General features: G+C 39.2%; 1 protein-coding gene across 8 annotated transcripts in view; it reads right to left on the bottom strand.

Moving 5' to 3' along the window:
* The window catches only part of LOC125106028 (cyclic AMP-dependent transcription factor ATF-7), a 97,040-nt gene that overhangs the window by 55,389 nt on the left and 15,419 nt on the right, over window positions 1–26,232 (bottom strand). For 3 of the 8 annotated variants that reach the window (XM_047739462.1, XM_047739463.1, XM_047739461.1), the window contains 2 exons: window positions 20,800–20,868; window positions 9,316–9,358 (listed from right to left, as the gene is read on the bottom strand). In XM_047739462.1, the coding sequence (XP_047595418.1) occupies window positions 9,316–9,358; window positions 20,800–20,819 (63 nt within the window). In that variant the 5' untranslated portion in view covers window positions 20,820–20,868. Of the gene's footprint in view, window positions 1–9,315; window positions 9,359–20,799; window positions 20,869–24,108; window positions 24,131–26,232 lie in introns of those variants that run through there. The other 5 variants (XM_047739464.1, XM_047739465.1, XM_047739468.1 and 2 more) reach the window with 3 other exon arrangements.

The following is a 26,232-nucleotide window of genomic DNA, read 5'->3' as shown; positions in this document are numbered from 1 at the left end:
TAACATCTCCCAAAGATATGTCCAAAGATATGTCCTAATTCCTAGATCCCACGTTACCTATATGATGATTAAACTGAGGATTTTGATATGAAGAGGTTATCCTGGATGATGTACCTAGGCCCTCAATGCCATTACAGACTTCCTTGTAAGAGAAAGGCAAAGGGAGATACACACAAAGAGGAGAAGGTGACGTTAAGACAAAAGTAGAGACTGGAGTGATGTGGCCATAACCCCCCAAATGCCAGCAGCCACCAAAAGCTGGAAGAGGCAAGGAAAGGATTCTCATGAGTGCCTCCAGAGAGATTATGACTCTGCTCACACCTTGATTTCAGACTTCTGGCCAGGAACATTAACAAGAATAAAAAGGAGCATTACATAATAATAAAGGGGTCAGAGGCACCTGGGTGGCTCAACTGGTCAAGTGTGACTCTTGATTTTGGCTCAGGTCATGATTTCAGGGTCCGGGGATTGAGCCTCACATCAGGTTCTGCGTTCAGCACAGAGTCTGCTCACCCCTTTCCCTCTGTTCCTCCCCCTGCTTGAGCACTCTCAAATAAATAAATAAATAAAATCTTTTTAAAAAATTAAATCTTTAAAAAAAAGAGAAAAAGAAAAGAAACCATAAACCAATGTCACTCATGAACATGAATTCAAAAATCCTCAACATTAGCAGGTCATGATCTCAGGATCCTGGAATTAGGCCCATACTTGCTCTACACTCAGAGGGGAATCTGCTTAAGGATTCTCTCTCCTCTCCTGAAGCGTGCTACCCCAACTCATGCATGCACATGCATGCTCTAAATAAATCTTTTCTTTTTTTTAAGATTTTATTTATTTATTTGACAGAGAGAGACACAGTGAGAGAGGGAAGACAAGCAGGGGAGCAGCAGAGAGAGAGGGAGAAGCAGGCTTCTTGCCGAGCAAGGAACCTGATGCAGGGCTCGATCCCAGGACCCTGGGATCATGACCTGAGCTGAAGGCAGATGCTTAACGACTAAGCCACCCAGGCACCCTGATAAATAAATAAATCTTTAAAAAAAATCCTAAGCAACAAAAAAATCCTAAACAAGATAATAAAACCCAAGAATGTATGAAAAGAATTACACATCACAACCAAGTAAGATTTATCCCAAGTATGCAAGGATGGTTCAACATTCAAAAATTAATTAATGTAATCTATCACATCAGCAGGCTAAAGAAGAAAAATCACATGATCATATGAGTGGATGCAGAAAAAATATTTGGTAAAACCCTACACAATGATAAAAACCCTCAGCAAACTAAGAAGAGAGAAGAACTTCCTCAACTTGATAAAAGAACATCTCTAAAAAAAATGTACAGCTAACATCATACTTAACGTTGAGAAACTTGAAGCTTTCTCACTAAGATCAGGTACAAGGGAAGGATGTTTCTTCTTACTATTTTTCAACATTGTACTGGATGTCCTAGCTAATGCAGTAAGACAAGAAAAGGAAGTAAAAGGTATGCAGATTGGGAAGGAAGAAATAAGACTATCTTTGTTGGCAGATGGCATAATCATCTATGTAGAAAATCCAAAAGAATCAACAAAAATTCCTATAATTAATAAGTGATTATAGTAAAGTTGCAGGATACAAGATTAATATACAAAAGTCAACTGCTTTTTTAAATTTATTTTAAATTCTTTCTTTTAAATAAGATTTTTATTTATTTATTTGATGGAGAGAGAGAGAGAGAGAGCACAAGCAGGGAGAGTGGCAGGCAGGGTGAGCAGGAGGCAGAGGGAGAAGCAGGCTCCCTACTGAGCAGGGAGCGCAATCCCAGGGCTGGATTCCAGAGCCCTGGGATCATGACCTGAGCTGAAGGCAGACGCTCAGTCAACTGAACCACCCAAGATTTATTTATTTTAAAAGAGAGAGAAAAAAGAAAGCAAGCATGAGTGGGGAGAGGAGGAGAGGGAGAAAGAGAGGGAAAGAATCCCAAGCAAACTCCCCACTGAGCATGGAGCCCAACATTGGGCTCAATCCCATGACCCTGAGATTATGACCTGAGCCAAAATCAAGAGTGAGACACCCAAATGATTGAGTCACCCAGGTGCCCTCAACTTTTTTTTTTTTTTTTTTTGAGAGAGAGAGAGCAGGGGGATGGGCAGAGGGAAAGGAAGCAGCAGACTCCCTGCTGAGTGGGGAGCCAGACGTGGGGCTCAATCCCAGAATCCTGAGATCATGCCCCAAACCTAAGGCAGTGGCTTAACTGACTGAGCCACCCAGGCACCCTCAACTTTTTTTTTTTTTTTTAAATATACCATCAATGAACAAGTAAAATTTGACATTAAAAACATAATGCCATCTACATTAGCAACCCCAAAACTGAAATAGTTAGGTATAAATCTAACAAAATATGTATAAGATCCCTCTGAGGAAAATTACAAAACTCTGATGAATGAAATCACAGAAAATCTAAATAAATGGCAAGATATTCCATGTTCATGGATAGGAATACTCAATATCGTCAAGATGTCAGTTCTACCCAACTTGATCTACGGATTCAATGCACTCCCAATGAAAATCCCAGTGAATTATTCTGTGGATGTCAACAGACAAACTGATTTTAAAGCTTAAATGGAGATGCGCCTGGGTGGCTCAGTGGGTTAAAGCCTCTGCCTTCGGCTTCAGTCATGATCTCAGGGTTCTGGGATCGAGCCCTGCACTGGGCTCTCTGCTCAGTGGGGAACCTGCTTCCTCCTCTTTCTCTCTGCCTGCCTCTCTGCCTACTTGTGATCTGTCTGTCAAATAAATAAATAAAATTAAAAAAAAAAAAAAAAAAAAGCTTAAATGGAGAGGCAAAAGATCCAGAATACCCAACACAATATTAGAAGAGAACAACGGTGATGGACTGACACTAACTTCAAGATACACTCTAAAGCTACAATAATCAAGATAATGTAGTACTGGTGAAAGAACAGACAAAAAGATCAATGGAAAGGATGGAGAGCCCAGAAGTAGACCCTCCATAAATATAGTCAACTGATCTTTAACAAAGGAGCAAAGGCAGTACAATGGAGCAAAGAAAATCTTTTCAACAAATAGTGCTGAGACAACTGGACATTCATAGGACCAAAAAAAAAAAAAAAAAAAAGAATCTAGACACAGACCTTACACTCTCCACAAAAATTAACTCAAACTGGCTCATAGACATAAATGTAAAAGCCAAACTATAAAACTCCCAGAAGTTAGACTGAGCCATGCAGGCATTGCTATTAAACATCAGACTCCTGATATCAGCTTAGGTCTTGATCTCAGGGTTGTGAGTTCAAGCTTCTTGTTGGGCTCCATGCTGGGTATGGAACCTTTACTTAAAACAAAACAAAAAACTCCTGAAGGTAACATAGAAGAAAACTTAGATAATTTTGGGTTTGGTGATAAACTTTTTAGATACAATACCAAAGTCACACAATTCATGAAAGAAATAATATGTCAGACTTGTTAAAATTAAAAACTCCTCTCTGTGAAAGTATCAAGGGAATGAGAAGTCAAGCCACAGACTGGGAGAAAATATTTGTAAAAGACACATCTGATAAAGCAAAATATATATCCAAAAAACTCCGAAAACTCATTAAAAAGAAAGCAAACAACCCAATTAAAAAATGGGCCAAAGGGGCGCCTGAGTGGCTTAGTCATTAAGCATCTGCCTTCGGCTCAGGTCATGATCCCAGGGTCCTGGTTTTGAGCCCCACATTGGGCTCCCTGCTTGGCGGGAAGCCTACTTCTCCCTCTTTCACTCCCTGTGCTTGTGTTCCCTCTCTCACTGTGTCTCTCTCTGTCAAATAAATAAAATCTTAAAAAAAAAAAAAGTGTTCAAGAAACATTAACTCTTAAAAAAAAAATGGGACAAAGGGGTACTTGTGTGGCTCAGTTGGCTGAGCATCCAACTCATGATTTTGGCTCAAGTCATGATCTCATGCGTCATGGAATCAAGCCCCTTGTTGGGCTCCCCACTCAGCAGGGAGTCTGCTTGAGATCCTCCCCCTCTGGCCCCCCTCCACCCGAGCTTGCTCCCTTGCTCTCTCTCTTTCAAATAAATAAATGAATTTTTAAAAATGGGCCAAAGACCTTAACAGACTGCCCACCAAAAAAGATATATAGATGGATAAAGATATACATATGAAAAGATGCTCCATATCACACGTCATTAGGAAAACACAAATTAAAACAACAGTGACATCCTGCTACATACTTATTCAAATGGCCAACATCCAGATCACTGACAACATCGAATGCTGACAGGGGTGTGAAAGAATAGGAACTCTCATTCATTGCCAGTAGAAATGCAAAAGGTACAGCCACTTTGGAAGACGGTTTGGCAGTTTCTTACAAAACTAAACACAGTCTTACCATATGATCTAGAAATCATGCTCTTTGGTATTTATCCAAAGCAAGTGAAAACTTATGTCCACATAAAAACCTGCACATGAATTTTTATAGCAGCTTTACTCATAATTGCCAAAATCTGGAAGCAACCAGAATATCCTACAGTGGGTGAATGGATAAATAAACTGTGGTATGTCCAGATGATGGAATATTATTCAGCACTAAAAATAAATGAGGTATCAAGCCAAGAAAAAACATGGAGGAAACTTAAATGCATATTACTAACACATATTAAGTGAAAGATGCCAATCGGAAACAGCTACATACTGTATGATTCCAACTAAATGGCTCTCTGAAAAAGGCAAAATGGTAAAGACAGTACAAAGATCAGTGGTTGCCAGGGGATAGAAGATTGCACAGAGGCTTTTTAGGGCAGTGAAAATATTCTATGATAATACAATGATTGATACATGTCACTATACATTTTTCCAAACCCATCAAAGGTACGACACCAAGAGTGAACTTGGTGTTCTATACTATAGAACTATAACTACAGTTATAGTATAACTATAAACTCTGGGTGATGATGGCGCATCAGTGCAGGCTCATCAGTTACAGGAACCGCAGGCAGCACTCGAGTGGGGGATGCTGATAATGGCCGGGGCTATGGACCTGTGGGGGCAGGGCAACCTCTGCACCTTCCTCTCCATTTTGCTGTCAAACTATAATGGCTCTCAAAAAATAAAGCCTTAGAAAAAGTTGAAAATGACTAAGTAAAAATAAATAGCTTGATGCATGCTTATTCTCACAGAGTGCTCAGAAAAGAGCCTGAAAAATTAAGCCTGGAGTACTCATTGCTTATTATTCTAAGACAGAAAAGCACAGCATAGCAGAAAGTCCAGCTTCCAAGCAAGAATTGTTGTCTCTTTGACAGAGCTCCAATGCAATTACACCCGAGCCGCTGATTTTTCTATCACTACTTCCCCTTTGTTTCAGAGACAGCATCCACGACCTTCTGTTCATGCGGTGGAGGAAGAAATTGCTTTCCAGAAAGCTGAGCCCACTGCATTTTACTAGATAAAGAAAAAACAAAAAGTCATTCGACTCTGACAAGCCGATTACTGTCTATGGAGGAGCAAAATGCCTCCCTTAGGACTAAGGAAAGAGCCAACAAGGTACAATATGTTCAAACCTTTAACCACTGCTCTGCCAAGAGCTGCTACGTATGTGCACACTACTCTCTCTCCTCTGAGCAATCACATGTGCCTAACTGAAAGTACAAGCCTCCATAAGGAGGCTGCCTGGCTGTAGTTTCAAATGCATATAAAGTGAAAGAATGCTGAAACAAGTCTCCCCTTTCCATTTTGCATTGCCTTAGCTAGGTAAAAACTAAAAGGAAAGAAAAGGAAAGGCTGAAGAGGAAATAGCTAAGTTGTTGAATCTAATATGGTGCCTTATAAAACAAATTCAGACACCCAGACCCCTGAAAATGTTAGAGTAACTACTTTTACTGTCCCCTCCCAATACAGCCTAAGTGGACTAGAGTCTCTTCTTCTAAGAAATACCCGAAACTGAAGTAAAATGACAAATGTCTGACGTTATGAACATAATACAGTATAAAAAATTAATGTACACAGATTGTCACTGTATAAAAAAATGATGCTCACTAAAGTTACAAGTGTAATACTATCTGTTCACTCTAGTATTCCGAAGATTGACTGATTGATTGATTGACTGATTTTAGAGAAAGAGAGAGCATGAGCAGGGAGAGGGGCAGAGGGAGGAGAGAATCCCAAACAGTGTTGCACTGAGCCCCGTGTGGGGCTTGATGTCAGAACGCTGAGATCATGACCTGAGCTGAAACAGCTAAACTGACTGAGTCACGTAGGTGCCCCTCACTCTGGTTTTCTAGAGCAAAGTCCACCTACACCCCACACCTGAGATCTTGACAACTCCAAAGAAAACTCTTCACTTGACTAAAATAACTCTTGCCAATAAAAAGATTTATTATTTGGTTTTTGGTTGTTATTTTTTCCCCCTGGTCAGTGATTTTGAGAACAGGGACACAAAAAGGAGGTAACTGAGACTTAGCATTAAAATGCAGGCCTTTGGGATGCTTGGGTGCCTCAGTTGGTTAAGTGCTTGCCTTTGGCTCAGGTCTGATCCCAGGGTCCTGGGATCAAGCCCCATGGTGGGCTCCTTGCTCAGCAGGGAGCCTGCTTCTCTCTTTCTCTGCCTGCCACTCCCCCCTGCTTGTGCTTTCTCTCTGTCAAATAAATAAATAAAATCTTTAAAAATTTTTGTAATTAAAAAAAATGCAGGCCTTAAAAAAAAAATCTTCCACCCTATTAAGCTGCTACTATCTATCTGATAACCTCTTAGCAATCAAGCTTGTAGTCTCTGTTTCATAGGTTGCTGCTTTAAATCACCTTTTCTCTGCAATTAGTTTTACAAGAACTCCTGCCAGGACACATACACCCCGAGACAGATAGACACACACACACACACACACACACACACACACACACACACACACTCACACACACACAAACATGCATGCATACACATGCAACTAAATGGGTGTCAGAGGCACCCAGCAAAATAAACAAATGAGATCTCTGACCCCTAGAGTGATTGTTTTGGTAGTCTGTGACCTTGCCCAATAAGGCATTCTCAGCTTTGAAGCCAAGAATTTGACTTGGTCACAGGTAGAAAAGACAAGACTTCAGTCAGATATTTCCTGATGTTGAATGCTAAATTCTGAATCAGAATCAGAATCAAGAAGGGAAATATATATTTTAAGCAGCCTTTCCATAAAACATACAGTCAGACAAAATATACAAAGAATACTTGTACTATAAACATCAACCAAGAGATTCTCCAATCTCTTTCAATCCTTTGTGTACTTCCACATATTTTTATCACAAATTATTTCACATAAATATTTCCATGTATCTATTTAGCCACAGATTGTCACTTTTAATGATAAATGAGGTCCACAGCATTAACACACAAGGGAAAAAGAAGACCAGACATATGGAAGGGCTATGAAATCAAAGAAGAGGATGCAAGATCTGAGTAGAGAAAAATTTTATTATTCAACGGGTAAGATCCTCCATGCAGTTGTACGCCCAAAACTTCAGAGGATAAACAAGCTAGCAATCACCAGGCAGAATACACATCTCAGGACACCATTAACCAACTTCTAGCCATACCCTCATCCCACCTTAGTCATATTTCCTCTTGCTACCAATCAGTACGGCAGCCACTATAACCAAAGCCCCACTACTACATGACACTACACAAAGAGAGATGCCATTTGTATCTGGGAGCTTACAGGCATAAAACTAAGAACGAGAAGAAGGGAGCGTCAATCAGGAAGTAACCCAGTCTAGAATTCACAAAGATGACACCACAATGCTTCTTTGGGCCTATGAGTGGAGGATGCTGAAGCCAAGATTTTTAGGTCCCAATTTCCTAGTTCTGTCTACCTTTCTGACTGGTCAAGAATTCATTTTCTTTCCATCTTAAAATCATGGCCAAGCTACAAACATGATTGTTTACCTCAGAAAGAGTTAGCCACATCTCAGCAGCACTCCCAGGCAGATAAAAAGCCATTACCATTACAGATTAAGGCTAATGCAGTTGCAGAGAGGTCCCTTCAGATGAGTAAGAATTCTTATCTTTTTGTACAAGTCAAGCTCAATTATAGTAATAAACTATATGGTCTATATAGTTTAGACCATTATAGACCATTAGACCAACTATAGACCATTGACCAAAAAACGACTTATTTTCTCTCCCCACCCCACCCCCATGCTAGATGAGCATATGCATACATGTATAGGGAGAATAATGAGAAACCAATTTAGCCTAGTAGTTAAAAGGGCTAGTCTGGGTTTGTGTAATAGCTCCATCACAAAATATCGTGTGGCCTTGTACAAGTTACTCAGTCTCTCTGAACCTTCGCTTTCTCATCTGTACAACAGGAATAATATTATATCCTCCCTCAAGGGATTTCTAGGATTAAATAAAGTAGTATCTATAAAGCACTTTTATACAGTACATAAGAGCTCAGTTAGCTGTTGCATTACTGCTGTCGTTATTATTACATTAATAGAGTTAAATAATTTTCTTTGTATTTTGTTCTCTCCCATTCCCCCCATATAATCCCTTGGGTAGAATAAAATTTTCCACATTATATAAACAGCCTTTCCTCTAAGTTGTAGGTGTAGGTCTGTATATTCGAGCTGCTGGTCTGCACTAATCGACAGTAATCCTGAACATCATGTTATAGAGCCTGCTGTAGGCTAATGGTTCATTTTACCATGGAGTCAATTCAGCTCAACAAGTAGGGAAACTAAATTACCATTGAGGCCAAGACTGGAGCCAAGTCTAGAAGGTGGAAAGTCACTATCTCTATGAAAAGGGATCTTGCCCAATACTAGAGAGTTATTATTCTAAGTAGATAGGAAGCTTGAATTCTAGAACTGGAGAGATCAGTTCAGTCTCCTTCCCTCATATTTTATCAATATAAATTTTCCAGGGCAGGGCAAAGAGGAAATATCTCTTTCTATCTCAAAAAGAATTAAGTTGCTTCTAGTGTTTTTTAGGATGCTTCTTAAGACTTAGAATTCTCAACTAGCTTCTAATAGAAGGACACTGAAATAGCCCAATACAAAACTAAGAAGTAAATCTATTTATCTTTGACATCCTCATAAGTTGCCACGTCTCCTTTGCTCAGGAACCATTCTACCTAAGCCAGTCCTCATCTATTATTCCGAAACCCAAATACAAACTTCTATTCCTTCATGTAGCCAATACTACATCTCTGGTTAAACTGATTTATACTAAAGCATGAATGACAAGTCCCATACTTTTCTAGTAACTTATTAATTTATATGAATCTTTCACTAATGTAGAAGTACAGAGGATTACTTTAAGACAGGGAATCTTTCTTATTTACCTTTAAGTTGCACTGACTTTTTTCAGTCACATATAAGGCTACCCTTGAGAGGAATGGAAAGGACATTTTATTGTACTCAACATCATCAAAGGAAAAGGGATCATGGGCTCTACTACTTCTTTTTTTGCTCAGCCCTAATACCTTCACTTCCCATATACAGTCCATTCAATGTTCATCCTACCCTTGCTCCCAACACCCAGAATCAGTAAAACTCTCACTAGGGAAGTCAAATCTTTTAACATCCGAGAGACTTCTGGAGGACTAGAAAAGCTGCCACCTTAATCTCCCTGGATAGATTCTTGAGACTTTTAGAGGGACCTTCGAGCTATGACCTTAAATGTTAAATTTTCTCTTCCCCTTTCTCCAGCTATACCTAATCACATGGTTATCTGCTCATAACTTTAAAGAATTAGAGGACAGCAAGATTCTAACTATATGACATTCTGGAAAAGACAAAACTATGGAGACGGTAAAAAGATCAGTGGTGGGGTGCCTAGGTCATTCAGTAGGTTAAACATCTGCCTCTTGATTTTGGCTCAGGTCATGATCTCAGGGCTGTGAGATGGAGCCTCGCATAGGGCTTTGCACTCAGCAGGGAGTCTGCTTGGGATTCTCTCTCTTCCTTTGCCCCTCTCCCCACTCACACAAGCTCACTCGTGCATGCTCTCTCTCTCTCAAATAAATAAATACATCTAAAAAAAAATTAAATATATATTAGAAAAAAAAATCAGTGGTCACCAAGGGTTGGGGATAATTGCGGGGAGGGATGAATAAGTGGAACACAGGGGATTTTTTAGAGCAGTAAAACTACTCTATATGATAAATAACGGTGGGTGCATGTTATTACACATTTGTGAAGACCCACAGAATGTACAACACAAAGATTAAACCTAAGGTAGCTTGCGGACTTCAGTTAGTATTAATGTATCAATATTGGCTCATCAGTTATAACAAAGGTACCACACTAACATAAAATAGCACCGGGGAGGGAAGGGAAGCCTGGGTGGCTCAGTCTATTAAAGGTCTGCCTTTAGCTCAGGTCATGATCCCAGCATCCAGGGATCAAGTCCAGTATCAGGTCCCTGCTCAGTGGGAAAGCTTGCTTTTCCTGCTTCCTCTGCTGCTCCCCCACCCCCACACTTGTGCACTCTCAAATAAATAAATAAATAAATACAAGCCTTGCTTTCTGCCCGTGGACGCCGCCGAGTAAGCATCGTTAAAGTCTCCCCTCCCACCACCGTCATGTCTAAGTCAGAGTCTCCCAAAGAGCCTGAACAGCTGCGGAAGCTCTTCATCGGAGGTCTGAGCTTTGAAACTACCGATGAGAGTCTGAGGAGCCATTTTGAGCAATGGGGAACACTTACGGACTGTGTGGTAATGAGAGACCCAAACACCAAGCGCTCCAGAGGCTTTGGGTTTGTCACATATGCCACTGTGGAGGAGGTGGATGCAGCCATGAATGCAAGGCCACACAAGGTGGATGGAAGAGTTGTGGAACCAAAGAGGGCTGTCTCAAGAGAAGATTCTCAAAGACCTGGTGCCCACTTAACTGTGAAAAAGATTTTTGTTGGTGGCATTAAAGAAGACACTGAAGAACATCATCTAAGAGATTATTTCGAACAGTATGGGAAAATCGAAGTGATTGAGATCATGACTGACCGAGGCAGTGGCAAAAAGAGGGGTTTTGCTTTTGTAACATTTGATGACCATGATTCTGTAGACAAGATTGTCATTCAAAAATACCATACTGTGAATGGCCACAACTGTGAAGTAAGGAAAGCGCTCTCTAAGCAAGAGATGGCTAGTGCTTCATCCAGCCAAAGAGGTCAAAGTGGTTCTGGAAACTTTGGTGGTGGTCGTGGAGGTGGTTTTGGTGGGAATGACAACTTTGGTCGCGGAGGAAACTTCAGTGGTCGAGGTGGCTTTGGTGGCAGTCGAGGTGGTGGTGGATATGGTGGCAGTGGGGATGGCTATAACGGATTTGGTAATGATGGAAGCAACTTTGGAGGTGGTGGAAGCTATAATGATTTTGGCAATTACAACAATCAATCCTCAAATTTTGGACCCATGAAAGGAGGCAATTTTGGAGGCAGAAGCTCTGGCCCTTATGGTGGTGGAGGCCAATACTTCGCCAAACCACGAAACCAAGGTGGCTATGGTGGTTCCAGCAGCAGCAGCAGCTACGGCAGTGGCAGAAGATTTTAATTACTGCCAGGAAACAAAGCTTAGCAGGAGAGGAGAGCCAGAGAAGTGACAGGGAAGCTACAGGTTACAACAGATTTGTGAACTCAGCCAAGCACAGTGGTGGCAGGGCCTAGCTGCTACAAAGAAGACATGTTTTAGACAATACTCATGTGTATGGGCAAAAAAACTCGAGGACTGTATTTGTGACTAATTGTATAACAGGTTATTTTAGTTTCTGTTCTGTGGAAAGTGTAAAGCATTCCAACAAAGGGTTTTAATGTAGATTTTTTTTTTGCACCCATGCTGTTGATTGCTAAATGTAATAGTCTGATCATGACGCTGAATAAATGTGTCTTTAAAAAAAAAAATTAAAAATAAATAAATAAATAAATAAATAAATACAAGCCTTAAAAAAGAAAAAAAGATACAGTAGCAGAGGAGAATAAGGAGTATATATGGGAACTCTCAGTACTTTTCACTCAACTTTTTAAAAAGATTTTATTTATTTTCTTAACAGAGAGGAGCAAGAGACAGAGAGCGCAAGCACAAGTGGGGGAGAGGGGCAGAGAGAGAGGGAGAAAAGACTCCCCACTGAGAGGGAGCCTTACATGGGGCTCGATCCCAGGACCCCAGGACCATGACCTGAGATGAAGGCAAATGCTTAACCGACTGACACCTAGCCATTCCTCCGCTCAATTTTTCTGTAAGTGTAAAACTGATAAAAAGAATAGTCTATTTTTTTTTTAATCAAAGGAAACACTGGTTAATAATCTCTACCAGGTACAATGACTAATAAGAGCCAAGATACGTTATACAAGAAGAAGGCAAAAAGTAAAAAAAGAGACTACAGCGCTTAATCACAAACTAGACAGGAGGATAAAGACACGGCAAGAGTCTTGAGGAAGTGAGGGAAGGAGAGAGAGACAACTCTCACATCATTTTTATAGTGACTGGTGTGTAAAAAAACTAAAGCAAATATTATCTCCCTCGGAGAAAGAGAAGAGAAACCAAGCTTATAAGGGGTACTGAGATACTTGGCAGAAAAATTACCACCATTAAGCCTCTGGCATACTTACAAGTGTCACCCTGATGCCTCTCCCTGTGGCTAAGAAATCAGAGCTTGTCATTGTAACCAAGTCTGCAACCTGTGCTGGTGCCAATCTTTATGGTAAATTGAGGCATTTTTCAGGAAAATCAAGGGATAATTGCCCAGTATCAAAAGCAGATCTGACCCTTGGGAGGAGAAAGGAGGAGTTCCTTTTGCCACTGGATGATTCTCTCTGGAATAACATAAATGGCTCTTCAAGAGACTAAGTCTTTGATAAGCGGAGCTGCAACTCTGACAGCCAATCTGCCGACTGACTGCCGAACAGAGCGCTCAGCTTTCCACAATGACTCAAAGGACTCGGCAAGGCTGCAGATTTATTCTGCTGACTTTCCCTGCAGAGTTACCCAAGTTTTTCAAAGGCAAAAAGGAAGAACTCTTTCCCTCAACCCAGGGAATTGCAAATTCCACCTGGGATCTAAAGACAGAACCATGTTTGCTCAAAATCTGACATCATCAATGTGAGCAAGGAGATTTAAATGCTGGAATGAGGGCTGGCAATGCTGGTCTTTAGAGCAGAAGTTGGTTCGGCTCCTCTATCTGCCGGCAGAATCAGCAGCCACATTCTGGTGTGTCAGACTGGGAATGGGTTAATTTCAAAATTCTTTCTCATTCTCTTCGTTCGTTCACACAGCAATTGCAAATAGTCCAGATTCTTACCAAAACACAATCTTAGGTGGTGTATTTCAGTGCACAAAGAAACTTCTAAGTAAAAACACAAAGGCACTACTACAAAGAGATAAACCCCCAAACCTTCCATCTTTTCTCCACAGTTTTCCTCCTTGAAATCTTATCCTTAACCTGATCATTTTTGAGGGATTTAAAAAGCAAAATCTATCTACAATAAACTATTAATAACAGGATTTCTCCCTCACAATTTGTATGTCATTTCTTCAAGGTGAGATTTTTAAAGAAAAAAGCTTTCTACATATTCTAAGTCAAAAGTGACAGCCTTGTGCTATGATTTATAGGACAGACCTTCTATGGTTAAATAGATTCAACCCTCAACAGACAAAAGAAAACTAGACTTGAGAGTTCAGATATGCAATTTCTGTTTGAAACCTTTTTTATCTTAAGATATACAAAGATTTTAAAACACTAATATTTAGAGATAATCAGTTCTATTTTGATTTTTTAAAATATTCATTGCTGTACTGAGCAAGTATCTTACAACAGGAACTGGAGCACGGACAGTAGTAATAGTAAAATATAGCACAGAAAATTATAAACAGAAAATCAGAGTAAGATTTTTTTTTTCCAGGGGCGCCTGGGTGGCTCAGTGGGTTAAAGCCTCTGCCTTCGGCTCAGGTCATGATCCCAGGGTTCTGGCATCGAGCCCCACATCATCGCCCCGCATCGCCCCGCATCGGGCTCTCTGCTCGGCAGGGAGCCTGCTTCCTCCTCTCTCTGCCTGCTTCTCTGCCTACTTGTGATCTCTGTCTGTCAAATAAATAAATAAAATCTTTAAAAAAAAAAAAGATTTTTTTCTCCAAAAAAAAACACAAAACATATAACCCCTTTTACAAAAACAAATGAAAAGCGGACAAAAATATAGATGTTCTGCTTTATAAATAACACTGGCAAACAATAGCTATCTTAAATTTTTAGACATAACCAAAAGTCTAAAGATCTGGCTAAGTGAAATTTAGCTAAATGCTTACTAACATTTGCAACTGTAACCCTTTCAAAGGGGTTTATCATTTGGTTATAAAGACTCAATTAAGATCAAAACCTGGCTCTTCCCTAACTCCAAATGAAAGGGCTTCTTTTGTACTGTAAATCCAATTTAAAAAGAACATCGTATTTTAATATAAGTCACTGGCATCTGGTTAAAAAGCTTAAGTTCGTCCCGTTACATCCTTTGAGCAGAACACTGAAGTTCTCTTTCCTCTCCTATGAAAGAGCTTCCAGAGAGAGCATCTCTTGCACCTTGTTCATAATGCACAATTTATCGGCATTTTGTTTCCTTTCTAAATGGCCAGGAGGGAAGAAGAGCTCCACAGCCACTGTGTGTGGTTAGTAATGGTGCTTTTACTTGTCATTGTACAAAGCCTGTTAAATATTTACAACACAGACAGCAATATCTAGTCCTAAACACCCAGTTGTGAGTTTGAATTTTTTTAGAAATAAATCTATGACAAGTTTTCCCCAGCAAAACGCCAGAAGACTTTACTAACAGCTTCAAGAGACCCAGCGGGTCCAGAGGAGCAGTTATAGGCCATCTGGTGATTACTTATTATTATTTATACAGCACTGTAGATGTACACACAGATGTGTTATGAATCCACATACAGAGTAGGCCCTAACAAGGGCTTCAGACAAAATGCAACTGCTGAGCAAGTCAATCTGCATTAAAGAAACACGCTCACCAGAAAGAGGGAACACACTGGCTGTTCTTCAATCTGCCGCATTAGCTGGAAGAGTATTTGATAAGAGAATGATGAATTCTATATAATGATGACAATACCTTGTAAGTTAACAACCTAGCTGTACGTGGTTTTGCAGGGGTGGCAAAAGAGGGACTAATGAAGGACAGGCTCTCAGATCCAGAAAGCACATTATTAACTCAGCAGTTTATAAAAGAAGGGACTAGAAAACAGCCTCTCTCCTGAGTTAGGAAGAACTGAGATACGAAGATACAGGATTTTATTTATTTTTTTCCTACCAGGAATGCTCTGAGAACTGTTTCTGGGCTCCCATTCCAAATATTAAGTCATATCCAAGGAAAACAAGAGTGAATAACTGAAAAATTTCATCTAATTTCTTGGGTATCACTCTAATTAGGTTCATACAGCCTCCCCCCATGGTAGATCAGAACAGGGATGCTTTTAATCCACTATGTTCTTAGTAACATAAAAATAATGGTAACATAAAAAGCTAAAATCATCAACCACATGTTTCTAAAGGCGAGTATCGAGAGTGCCAGATCGGACATTAAAAACAGGTTTAATTCCTTGCTCTTAATATATTTACATTTTTAAAAATCCTAGTCCCAATTTTGTCCACACGATGCATAACAACGGTTCATAAAACTGTAGCATACTCAGAGTGGACTGAAAGTTATTGCAAAATCAACATATTATTACAAAAAACAAGGTTAGCATTTGGCCTAATTGTGTATAATGCAATGTATTTTCAGCTGCCTGACAGCATGCAGGCACTCTTACCAGATGGGAACTGGATGAATTATTGAATGAAATATGAATTATTAAATAAAAATTTGAATTTTTTTAAACTCTTGGCAGGGGGTGAGGAAGAAAGGCTTATTTGTTTGCCTGAAATTGCCCTCACCTGTCAAAGCATGTAAAGATGGTATCTACCACCATAAATGGTATTTACCTATCAAAGCCATTTCTTCCTTATTATTCTCCAATTCAAGATGCTCCCCTGACATAAAGAATTAGTAATCAGCACCAACCCATTCTTCCCTCTTTTCTTTGTGCTAATGCCAGGTAATAGGGAAACTTGCCAAAGGGATAGAATTAAAAATCCAGAGTCCCATAATACCAGTATGGCCCACTTAAAGGGAGGGCTGGGATAACAGAAAAAAATCTATAGAGATTTGTGTTACATAGGCAATAAAACATATACCTTTGTAGCATGCCAGCATTTAACCAATCATAGAAGCTATTTGTTGCCTCATATATTACAAAGCAATAGAGATTTAAGGGATAATGTTCATGGAGGCAGAGGATACGAAGCAATAAACAGCATTGGAGGCTGGTTAAATGCCAAGTGAAGCCAGGACTACAGCACCATAAACATTATTCCTATTATATGACAAGATAAGGAGGTACAAGAAGCTGCCCTCAATCCCACCACAACTAGGGCTCTACTGCTATTCTTGGCCCTAGAAAGGGAAAGCAGGCCCTGGAGGTCTATGAGCTAGTTATGTGTTTCATGTCTCAGTTAGATACAAACAGAACCTCAACCTATCCCTAAACGTCCTCTGGGAGAAGAAAAGATCTGGCGGTAGATAACCTTAGGGGGGGGAAAAGAGTAACAGTCCCTCAGGTCACAATGGACAGAGAAACAATCAAAGGATTTTTCCTTAAAAGGACAGAGTGGATATAGAGGTGATTATGACAGAAATTTTCCTCAATGGCTAATAATGGGATGATCTTGTCCATCAGAAGTATCTCCTCAGAGGAAATGTGTTCCTGCTCTTAAAGAAACAGACATTCTAAGTAATAAGCTTATATGATCAGCTTCTGCTCAAGGGCTTAGTTACAATAACCAGAAGGACTACTTAAATCTGCATAATTTGTACTGCAAAACAGTGTCATGTTCCCAAAAGGGAGGTACAGGAATATGGAATTTGTGGGCTCCTAGTAATAAAAACTGGGCAAAAAGCATCCAAAAGGTAAGTTATCTAACTGCATTTACAAATTCAAGATTACTCTCAGAAGCATAGTACAGTTGATCCTTGAATGACATGGGTTTGAATTGCACAGGTCCACTTAAATGTGGAATTTTTAAAAAATAAATATAATACATACCATAAGTTTTCTCTTCCTTACAATTTTCTCAACATTTCCTTTTCTCTGGCTTATTCCAAAGTGAGAATACAATATATAGTTCATATAACATACAAAATAAGAGTTCATCAACTGTTTATATTATTGGTAAGGCTTCAAGTCAACATTAGGCTATATTAGTAGTTAAGTTTCTAGGGAGTCAAAAGTTATATGCGGATTTTTAACTCCCCTGGGGTGCTCCTAACCCCTCCATTGTTCAAGGGTCAACTGTAGTTTTTCCTGCTTCTACAAACAACAGAGCAATTTCACAATCCACCTTTAAATAAGAGAGTCCCCCAAAGCATCAAAAACTTACAAGACTACCTAAATTCAGCACCAAACTATACTTCTACTAACTATACTATGTCACAACAGTATTAATTAGATGCTATCTTATAAACATTTCAAAAACCCAAACCACTCAAATTCAACCCAACCCTTTGGCACAGGGTATCTGGGGTACTGTTGCCTTAACAACACTAACCCGTTCTCTGGAGGCAGCTCTATTAACTATTCCTGCTACCACATTCCATAGAGAGGTATTAGCAAGAATATTGCTCTCCCTAAGTTCCTCTTCAGGAGAGTGATGAGGCCTCAAGAGAAACAGGGTCTCAACAGGAGAATAGAGATGAGAGGGCTCAAAACACCCTATCATCTGTCTTTTCAGATAAGAATGCAGAGAATACAACCTTCAGCAGCCATCTTTCTTTTAAAAAAGTACATGCAGCATATTTAGAATTCAGCTGTGTCACATCAGACTTACTGTTGGGAAGTGGATCATGAACAGCATCCAAAAATAACAGCCATTAAAGACCTAGCAACCAAAACATGTTTACGTATCCACTGAAAGCCCGGTGGTTTTGATTATATGGTGGAGAGCATAATCCACTAGTCTATTTTAGGTGAATTTTCCTTTCACCTTCCCTTAATATTAAGGCGTAGATGATTTCTGAGTTTAGGGGTACATAAGGTAAAGTCTGGGCAGAGAACATACACTGAAATAATGCAAGATTCCTACAGTTTTTGTTTGTTGGTTGGTTTTTTAAGGATCCGTCTCTTGAATTAAGATTTGCTTTCATTCATGGGGCGCCTGGGTGGCTCAGTGGGTTAAGCCGCTGCCTTCGGCTCGGGTCATGATCTCAGGGTCCTGGGATCGAGTCCCACATCGGGCTCTCTGCTCAGCGGGAAGCCTGCTTCCCTCTCTCTCTCTGCCTGCCTCTCCGTCTACTTGTGATCTCTCTCTGTCAAATAAATAAATAAAATCTTTAAAAAAAAAAAAAAAGATTTGCTTTCATTCCTTCTTCCTCTAAGTGGTAGAAACCACCAATTTTTGAGGTTTCAATGGCAGTAAGTTCTAAACCATGTCTTGTAAAAATTATCATGGTCCTTATTACCACTACTGGGATTTACATAGCTTTTTAAAAATTATTCTACCATTTCTGGAATAAAAATTTTGAACCAATGACAGTGGATTATAAATAGCTTAAAGGCCTCAAGTGGCTCCAGGATGAAACCATTTTCAAGAGATGTAAGAAAGCTGGATGACAGGCCAAGGGTAGTTCGCTTTCCCAAATTTATCTTCTCTGCCAGATTTCCACTATTTCATATAATAGAAAGCAACCACAGTTGTTTACCACAGTAAATCTTGAAGAGATCCTACTTAAGAGTTAATTGTCACTAGATATTGGGGGAAACTTGGAAGGAGACTAAACGTAACTAGACAACTACAATTTTACCTGATCATAAAATTCTGACATGCAAAGGAGGTAAAGGGACGAACCGTGCTACCTTCTATTCTTTTCTATAAAACAAGTAACTGGAATACAAAAGAAGGTAGCAATCTCCTTGAGTTCCACATCCACTGGGGGGTGGCTTCAGGACCAACAGTAGAGGTTATAAAGAATCCCAACAACCAAAATACCAGCAAACAATTCAGAAATGGGAGGAAGAAGTAGGGGAAGGAAAAGGCTTATGACAAACAGTATCCAACAATACAAAAGGAACCAAAGTAAAAAGTCCCTACTATTTTTACCACCTCTAGCCCAAGCAAAACAAAAAGAAATTTCAGTGAAAACTACTCTTTTCTGATGAGACAGCCTAAAGAAACCCATTTATACCTTTCTTCTCAGGGAGCTTACGAGATGCTTTTTCTGGTGTTTTCCTTTTATTTTATAATCCATTTTAATTTCGTTAAGCCCTTGTCTAGGTGGTTTTAAGCATAAAACATAAGCGGGGCACTGAGAAGCTTAAAAAATAAACAAAGAAAAATAAAAGTATGAGAAAAATAAATCTTTTCACCAAAATTGCAGATTTTTAAAGAGAGATAAGTGAAAAGGGTCCCCGGTATCAATTATGGGAATCACAGTAGATAGTATCAACAAATCCACACACAAAAATTTGGAGGGATCAGGTTCAGATATGTATTCTAATATAGCTGTCTGAAAAGTGAAACAAATCTACCCTAATTTCCCAAGTGGCTTCTATTGTAAAAGAATAAAATACAAATCAGATGGGGGAGAACAGTCAACAATAAAGCTGAAAACTAACAAAAAAGGAAATATACCTTATGACACTGAATACTTCAGAATGCAATGGCTTTTTTAGCCTTTTCTGAAATTTTCAGCATTATTGGAATTTAGAATCCTTCTGCTTATTCCTTGTCACTACTCTCATCCCATTCACTAAGAATTCCAATTCTTAGGAATCTCTGGAACTTAACTCTTCTTTCTGCTGAAGTATTTATAGTGTTTAATAGAACTAGTCTGCAATCTCACATACCACCAGTAAGTGTCACTGGGCAGTCACATGGCATATTCCTAACTGAACAGAAATTCAACCTTTCAGTTCTATAAAATCAGTCCATGAAGGCCAATAAAACTTCCTTTGTATGCTTTTCTTCATCCTTTGTGAAACATGGCAGTAGGGGAGGGTCTAGGAAGAAGTTAAGAAGATACAAAATGGGTGGGGTAAAGAAGCAGTTTCAACAAAATTATTTTATTAAAAAAGCATATGATGAAAGTATCTGACACATAATGTACAGATATGCAGACAATAACATGGCAGCTGACACACAGGACAAGACATCCTGCGGTGTCAGGGAGGGAAGATGGCTGAGAAATCTTGTAGTTTATATATTGCGGTGAGATCTCAGGTTCTATGCTGGATTTGTATTTTCTACATAGGCAGAGATCTGCCTTAGCTACCAACAGTGATTTTCTGGATCAACAGTCCAAAGAAACTTTTCTCTCTTATTTAAAAAATCCAACATACTCCAGCAAACTGAGGCTCACAATGAACAGATACGTTCTCAGCTGCCTATTCTAAATATGTTAAGCACACTTTTATATCCCCAAAGGTTGAGGAAAAGATATTTCTCAACTTGTTTTATATTTAGATGGATTGCTTTAGAAAGCAGAAGAGAGCAACATGTATTCCTCAACACTGTGGGTTGGGAAACAAACACCAGTAGAATAACAATATGAAAGAGAGCAAGGCAGATTTCATTACGGTAGAGTGCCTACACTTCCTCATAACATGGATTTACACACTGCAAATCCTCTGATCTGATTACCTCCAGTGATCACGTAAAATACCGGCTTTAAACTCTTTGCCTTAGTGATAAAACAGCCACTTTGATTCACAACGAGACATTCACAATAAAGTATATTGTAAACGTACCTGTCCACAGCCCGGGGCATTGCACACAAACGGTCTGTCGTCTCCCATATTTCATATAGCAGAGCGGAGCTGAGGAGGGGGAGGCAGGGGGAAAAGTTATGTTAAATACGCTGGAGTTTAAAAAAAAAAAAGTGCTTCAAAAATATCAAGCCTAGAAACAGGTGTTCCAAGAATGCTGTCTATCAAAGCTATAAACACAGGCTACTTTGGGGAGACCCATTAGACAGGTGGCATATGATCTATTGTGCCTCAACTGAAACTTTTAATTAGAAAAATTGAGACCTAAATAGTCAAGGAATTTCAAACCTTTGGTAGATTTCCCCTCTTTCTGCTACAGTATATAACACACTCCTCTAGTCTGCTGAATTACAATCAGTGCAGTTCCCTATGTCAATAAATCCACTGAACATTCGATGCGGAAGCCATATTTCTGAACTAGAGAAGACCAAAATTTGTCATTTAATTAATTAAGGGATTATAGGAGGGGTGCTCCATTTTACAGGGCTATAATCTGGCTCCCTGGTGTATAAACTACGAGACTGTTGGCAAGGGCCGTTTATCCCAGATTATTGCCAAAGAAAACAAAGCACCCATCCTATTGGGCTACACGGGAAATGATTTTCATTAATAAAAAAATAAAAATAAAAACCTTCTCTCCCCACTGGGAGCCTTCTTCTCCCCCCACCAATCGTCTGTGGCAAATGGAGAAATATGGGTGCCCTTCCCCCTCTAATTCTATTTATGGCTAGGTTTTTAAAAGCAGCAATAAAACAAATGTCGACTCTTTGGGGGTTTACTGGGTGAATATGTTCCGGCTGTTTGTGCCGCTCTCGGCCAGAGTTCTTGGGCTGCTCTGTTGCAGCCAACAGATGTGTGCTGCTGCAGGGGATAAAAGAAATGGCACTAAAAGGCATCACCATCCATCCTCTCTATTTCTCTGAAGAATTTAACAGGGCTTATACTGTTGTTGTTTTTTAATTATTGAAGCTAAACTCTTGAAATGCTGATCGAAATTCTTTGTCAAAGAACAATAATTTCAATATGAATGTGTTGGGGAAATTTCTCATTTCCCACTTAGGAATAAAAATAGAGGTGGAGATGGATAAGGATGAGAAATGCAAATCATAGTAAAAATACTCCTAAAAGATAAACAGGGTTTTGAAAGGGGGAGGGCACAAAAATAGTCTTCACAGAATAAACTCCTAAAGTATATTTTCGAACATCTTTCTATAAGAAAGGAAGGTGTAGAAAAGAGCATTAACAAGGGAAGATGAAAGAGGAAGAACTATAATTTGAATATGCCTAGAAACAACTTCAGAACTGTAACCAAATTCAAATTTTTATTTTGGAGATAAACCAAAATATCAGGTTACCCTCACTCGGGTCTGCATTAAAATAAAATGTTAAAGTGCTAGACTGAATTTGGTAATCAGAAAACCCTGCTTAAAACTCAGAGGGCAGCTAGGTAACATCTCTCCTACTCTCTTAAGACTCACTCTGGGGTTGGAAACCAGTATTTCTGGTAGTCTGATTAGTAATTTCACAACTAATCAGTGTTTAAAATTGTGGGGTGCCCCATAAAACAGAAAGGGCTTCTTAGTCATCTTTCAGTGTGCTAGGAACAGGGTCTAACTATGAAGGAAACTGATGCTGCAGCATTGCTGTAATGGAAGAGAGCCTGTATGTACATAGGTGCACACAGATTTATATCACATTTAGCCAGGATAAATTGCTTCAATAAATTCTTTTCCTAGGAGAAGCCAGCTGAAGCTGATGATTGGGTATTGGGAAAATGAGAGCTTTATTCTTCTTCACACAGCCCCAGGACAAGGGGGTTTTCTGGTTTGTTTGTTTTAAATACATAATAATTTTTTTAGCACTTTCTGGAACTATGACATAGTGCAAAAAATAAATATCAAGTAAATAAAAGTAAATAAATGCAAAGACCATGGCCATTATGACTGAAAATTCAGAACATTTTTGGAAAGCAATTCATCTCTCGAAAAATTCCTAACTGCTGTGCTGGAGACAGTTTCACTTCCTAGTCCCAAACCCCGCTTTCCTAATATAATCATGAAATGAAAATTTAATTTCAACAAGATCCTGTAGCATATCTCCAACCAGGAAGTAAACTACAAGGGCTAGGGCAGATATAACATAAGAAGCAGGTGAGATTCCTTCCTTTTACCTTGTTTCTGTTATTTGGCTAAATTTTCTGTTTTCTACCTAGTTAGAGGAGAAAAGGGGTGCTTGCTGGCTGAGAGTAGGGCAGCACTGGCATAGGAAGTGACCGAATAAACTCCAGAATGGTTTCCCTCCAACCACAAAATTCAAAATTTAACTTGCTTTTGTACAATCATATCACAATATATGCTTCCAAATTCATTTAACTGCATCCTTACTAGGAAATAGAAGTGAAAAATCACAATTTTCTAAAAGAAAACAAAAGGCAAAACAAAGCTGAGGAAAAGTATTTAATCCAACAAAAGCAACCATTTTCAGGGCTCAAATCTGACAATCACTAACTAGGATTTCCTTCTTCCTTCCCACTTTACTGGCTTTTTGTTTTGCCATTTTCACCGAAAGGAGGATCACAATGGAAGGAAGAAGGCCCTCTTTCTTAAATACCAGAATTAATCTGAAATCATTCCTCAGTATCTTGCTGCTTTTCATTTCCATCATTTTCACTTTAAAGTGATTTGTCTTTTTTAAGAATTAAATATATTACAACGATAATAATCATCTGTTCTCCTACTTAAAAAAAAAAAATCCAGTTTACATCTTTTCAAATTCCCTGTTAGCTGTATCAATTGCTACATACAAGGAATGCCATTGCTTATTTCTATCTGATAGATAAAACAAATCTCTAGTTACGAAAGAGGTCAAATTGATGCCTTCTCAAGAACAAAAAGCAGGGGCGCCTGGGTGGCTCAGTGGTTAAAGCCTCTGCCTTCATGATCTCAGGGTCCTGGGATCGAGTCCCGCATCGGAGCCTGCCTCCTCCTCCTGTCTCTCTCTGCCTGCCTCTCTGCCTACTTGTGATCTGTCAAATAAAAGAAAGAAAGAAAGAACAAAAAGCAGCACATTTCTGTCATATAAACAGGCTGTGACAAAGGTGAAATCCTGAATAAAGATGCTGTCATTCACTAGAATTTAACTCACAGCCCATATGGAACTACACTACTTGACAAGTAGATCACGTGTCTGGGCATGACACTCAAATGTGTGTCTGCTCCCCAATCTATTCCTCAGGATGGAACTCAACATTTTGTACAACTAACCAATAAATGACAGGCAAAGGATACACACATTAAGAGACATTTCCAGGAGGAAGTGAGATGCTTCCAGAGGAGATCTTAGAACAGGAAAACAAAGATGCAGAAAAAGGCTGTTCCAGAGTCCAAGTGTGCAGAGGAAAAGGCTCAGTCACCAGAAGGCATAAATGATAAAAATTACTATTTACTCAAAAGAGAGAAAGTTACCCGAATGCTGGGAGAGAAGTGAAGAAAATCCAAGGTTTAGAGACTGGTTTTTAATAACTGGGATAATTTCATAAAATCTATGTTAAATAGTTTTGTCAAAGCCAGAAGTATATCCTAAAATGGTCAATGTGCAAATAAGAAAACTGATTTTCTATGTATGTAATATATATATATATATATATATATATATATATATATATATGCATATATATCTTTTTTCCTTCTTTTTTAATAGAAAGAGAATGAAGTCCGTCACTGAGGATGACAAAGTCAGTTCTCTGGACCCAGGTATAATGCAATTATTTCTTTAGTAACTAACTGCTGTTCATAAAATGGCCCAACTTTAGTAAGGCATAAAAGCCATATACAAACACACCCAAGAGCCTCTTCTTAGGTTCCTAATAACAAAAGGCAGATACTGCTAAGTACAAAAATTGAGAAGGGCATATGCACCATTAATATCAAAGATTCATGAAAATCTAGAAAGGGTTTAGACTAGCTTTCATTCATTCACTCAAAAAACATTACTAGGGAACTAAGTGCCAAGCAAAGTGGACATAAAAATAAAAAGACAATAATCCTTTGCCAAAAAAAAGAATCTTTCACTCATCTGTGTCAAGAAAAACTAGAGCTGGAGAGTAGTTAAAGCAGTAAAAAAGAGTTTTTTAGTCAGAATGATTGCAATAGAAGAAAAGAGACCTCTGTATAGAACTGGGCTCAATTCTGAATACATCATGTGCAAGTGGAAATTTATAGCCAAGGACCATGGTGGGGGTTAATGGATGGAAAAGTACTAAGAGGAAACATCAGGAGAAGGGGGGATTCTGACTAAACCAACCTAACAAGAGTCTTGATAAAGACAGGCCAGGATGATGATACATAATCTAAGGGATGGTGAAAGATGAAGAACGTGATCAGATATATGAGGGTGATCAGATACTGATGGTGAGGGATTCTTGCTAAAACTGGATCTTACAAGAAAGTACACTGATGGGCCTAAAAGAAGGTTCAAAAACCTGCCTAAAGTTTGGTCAGACAATGAATTTTTGTCATTTGACATGAGAGATGCCAGGTAAGTGGTAAGAATGATGATTTAATTCACAAGTTCAATCAGTCAGAGATTGATCAGCATACATATTAGATCTGTTGCTATTTCTTATTCTTTGTGGTCATTTATCAAATTCCTTTGCTAGACAACTCCAGAGTACAGGCAAGAGCACAAAAAAGAGGTATGTAAAGTCTTAGTAAAAGATTTGGCAAGGATAAAGTCTGAAACTAATAATCACAATTTACTTTCTAGATCAAAAAGTAAATATGGTCAGTTTTATTTTATTTTATTTTAATTTTTTTATTTTTTAAGATTTTTTATTTATTTATTTGACAGACAGAGACCATAGTAGGCAGAGAGACAGGCAGAGAGAGAGAGGGAAGCAGACTCCCCAGCAGAGAGCCCGATGCGGGGCTCGATCCCAGGACCTGAGATCATGACCTGAGCCGAAGGCAGAGGCTTAACCCACTGAGTCACCCAGGTGCCCCTATGGTCAGTTTTAGAATTCACCAATTCACTGGGGTGCCTGGGTGGCTCAATCGGTTAAGCATCTGACTCTTGGTCTCAGCTCAGGTCTTGATCTTAATCTCAGGGTGGTGAGCTCAAGCCCCGAGTTGAGTTCCACACTGGGCATGGGGCCTACTTTTAAAAAAACCAAAAAACAAGAAGCAAAAAACCTAAAATTCGGGGCGCCTGGGTGGCTCAGTGGGTTAAAGCCTCTGCCTTCGGCTCAGGTCATGATCTCAGGGTCCTGGGATCAAGCCCCATATCCAGCTCTCTGCTCAGCAGGGAGCCTGCTTCCTCCTCTCTCTCTCTCTCCTCTCTCTGCCTGCCTCTCTGCCTACTTGTGATCTGTCAAATAAATAAATAAAATCTTAAAAAAAAAAAAAAAACAACCCTACA

Source organism: Lutra lutra, chromosome 8, assembly GCF_902655055.1.
Source record: "Lutra lutra chromosome 8, mLutLut1.2, whole genome shotgun sequence".
In the NCBI taxonomy this organism is placed as follows: Eukaryota; Metazoa; Chordata; class Mammalia; order Carnivora; family Mustelidae; genus Lutra; species Lutra lutra.
Note: the sequence above shows the minus strand (reverse complement) of the source record. Positions and strands in the feature narration are given on the sequence as shown.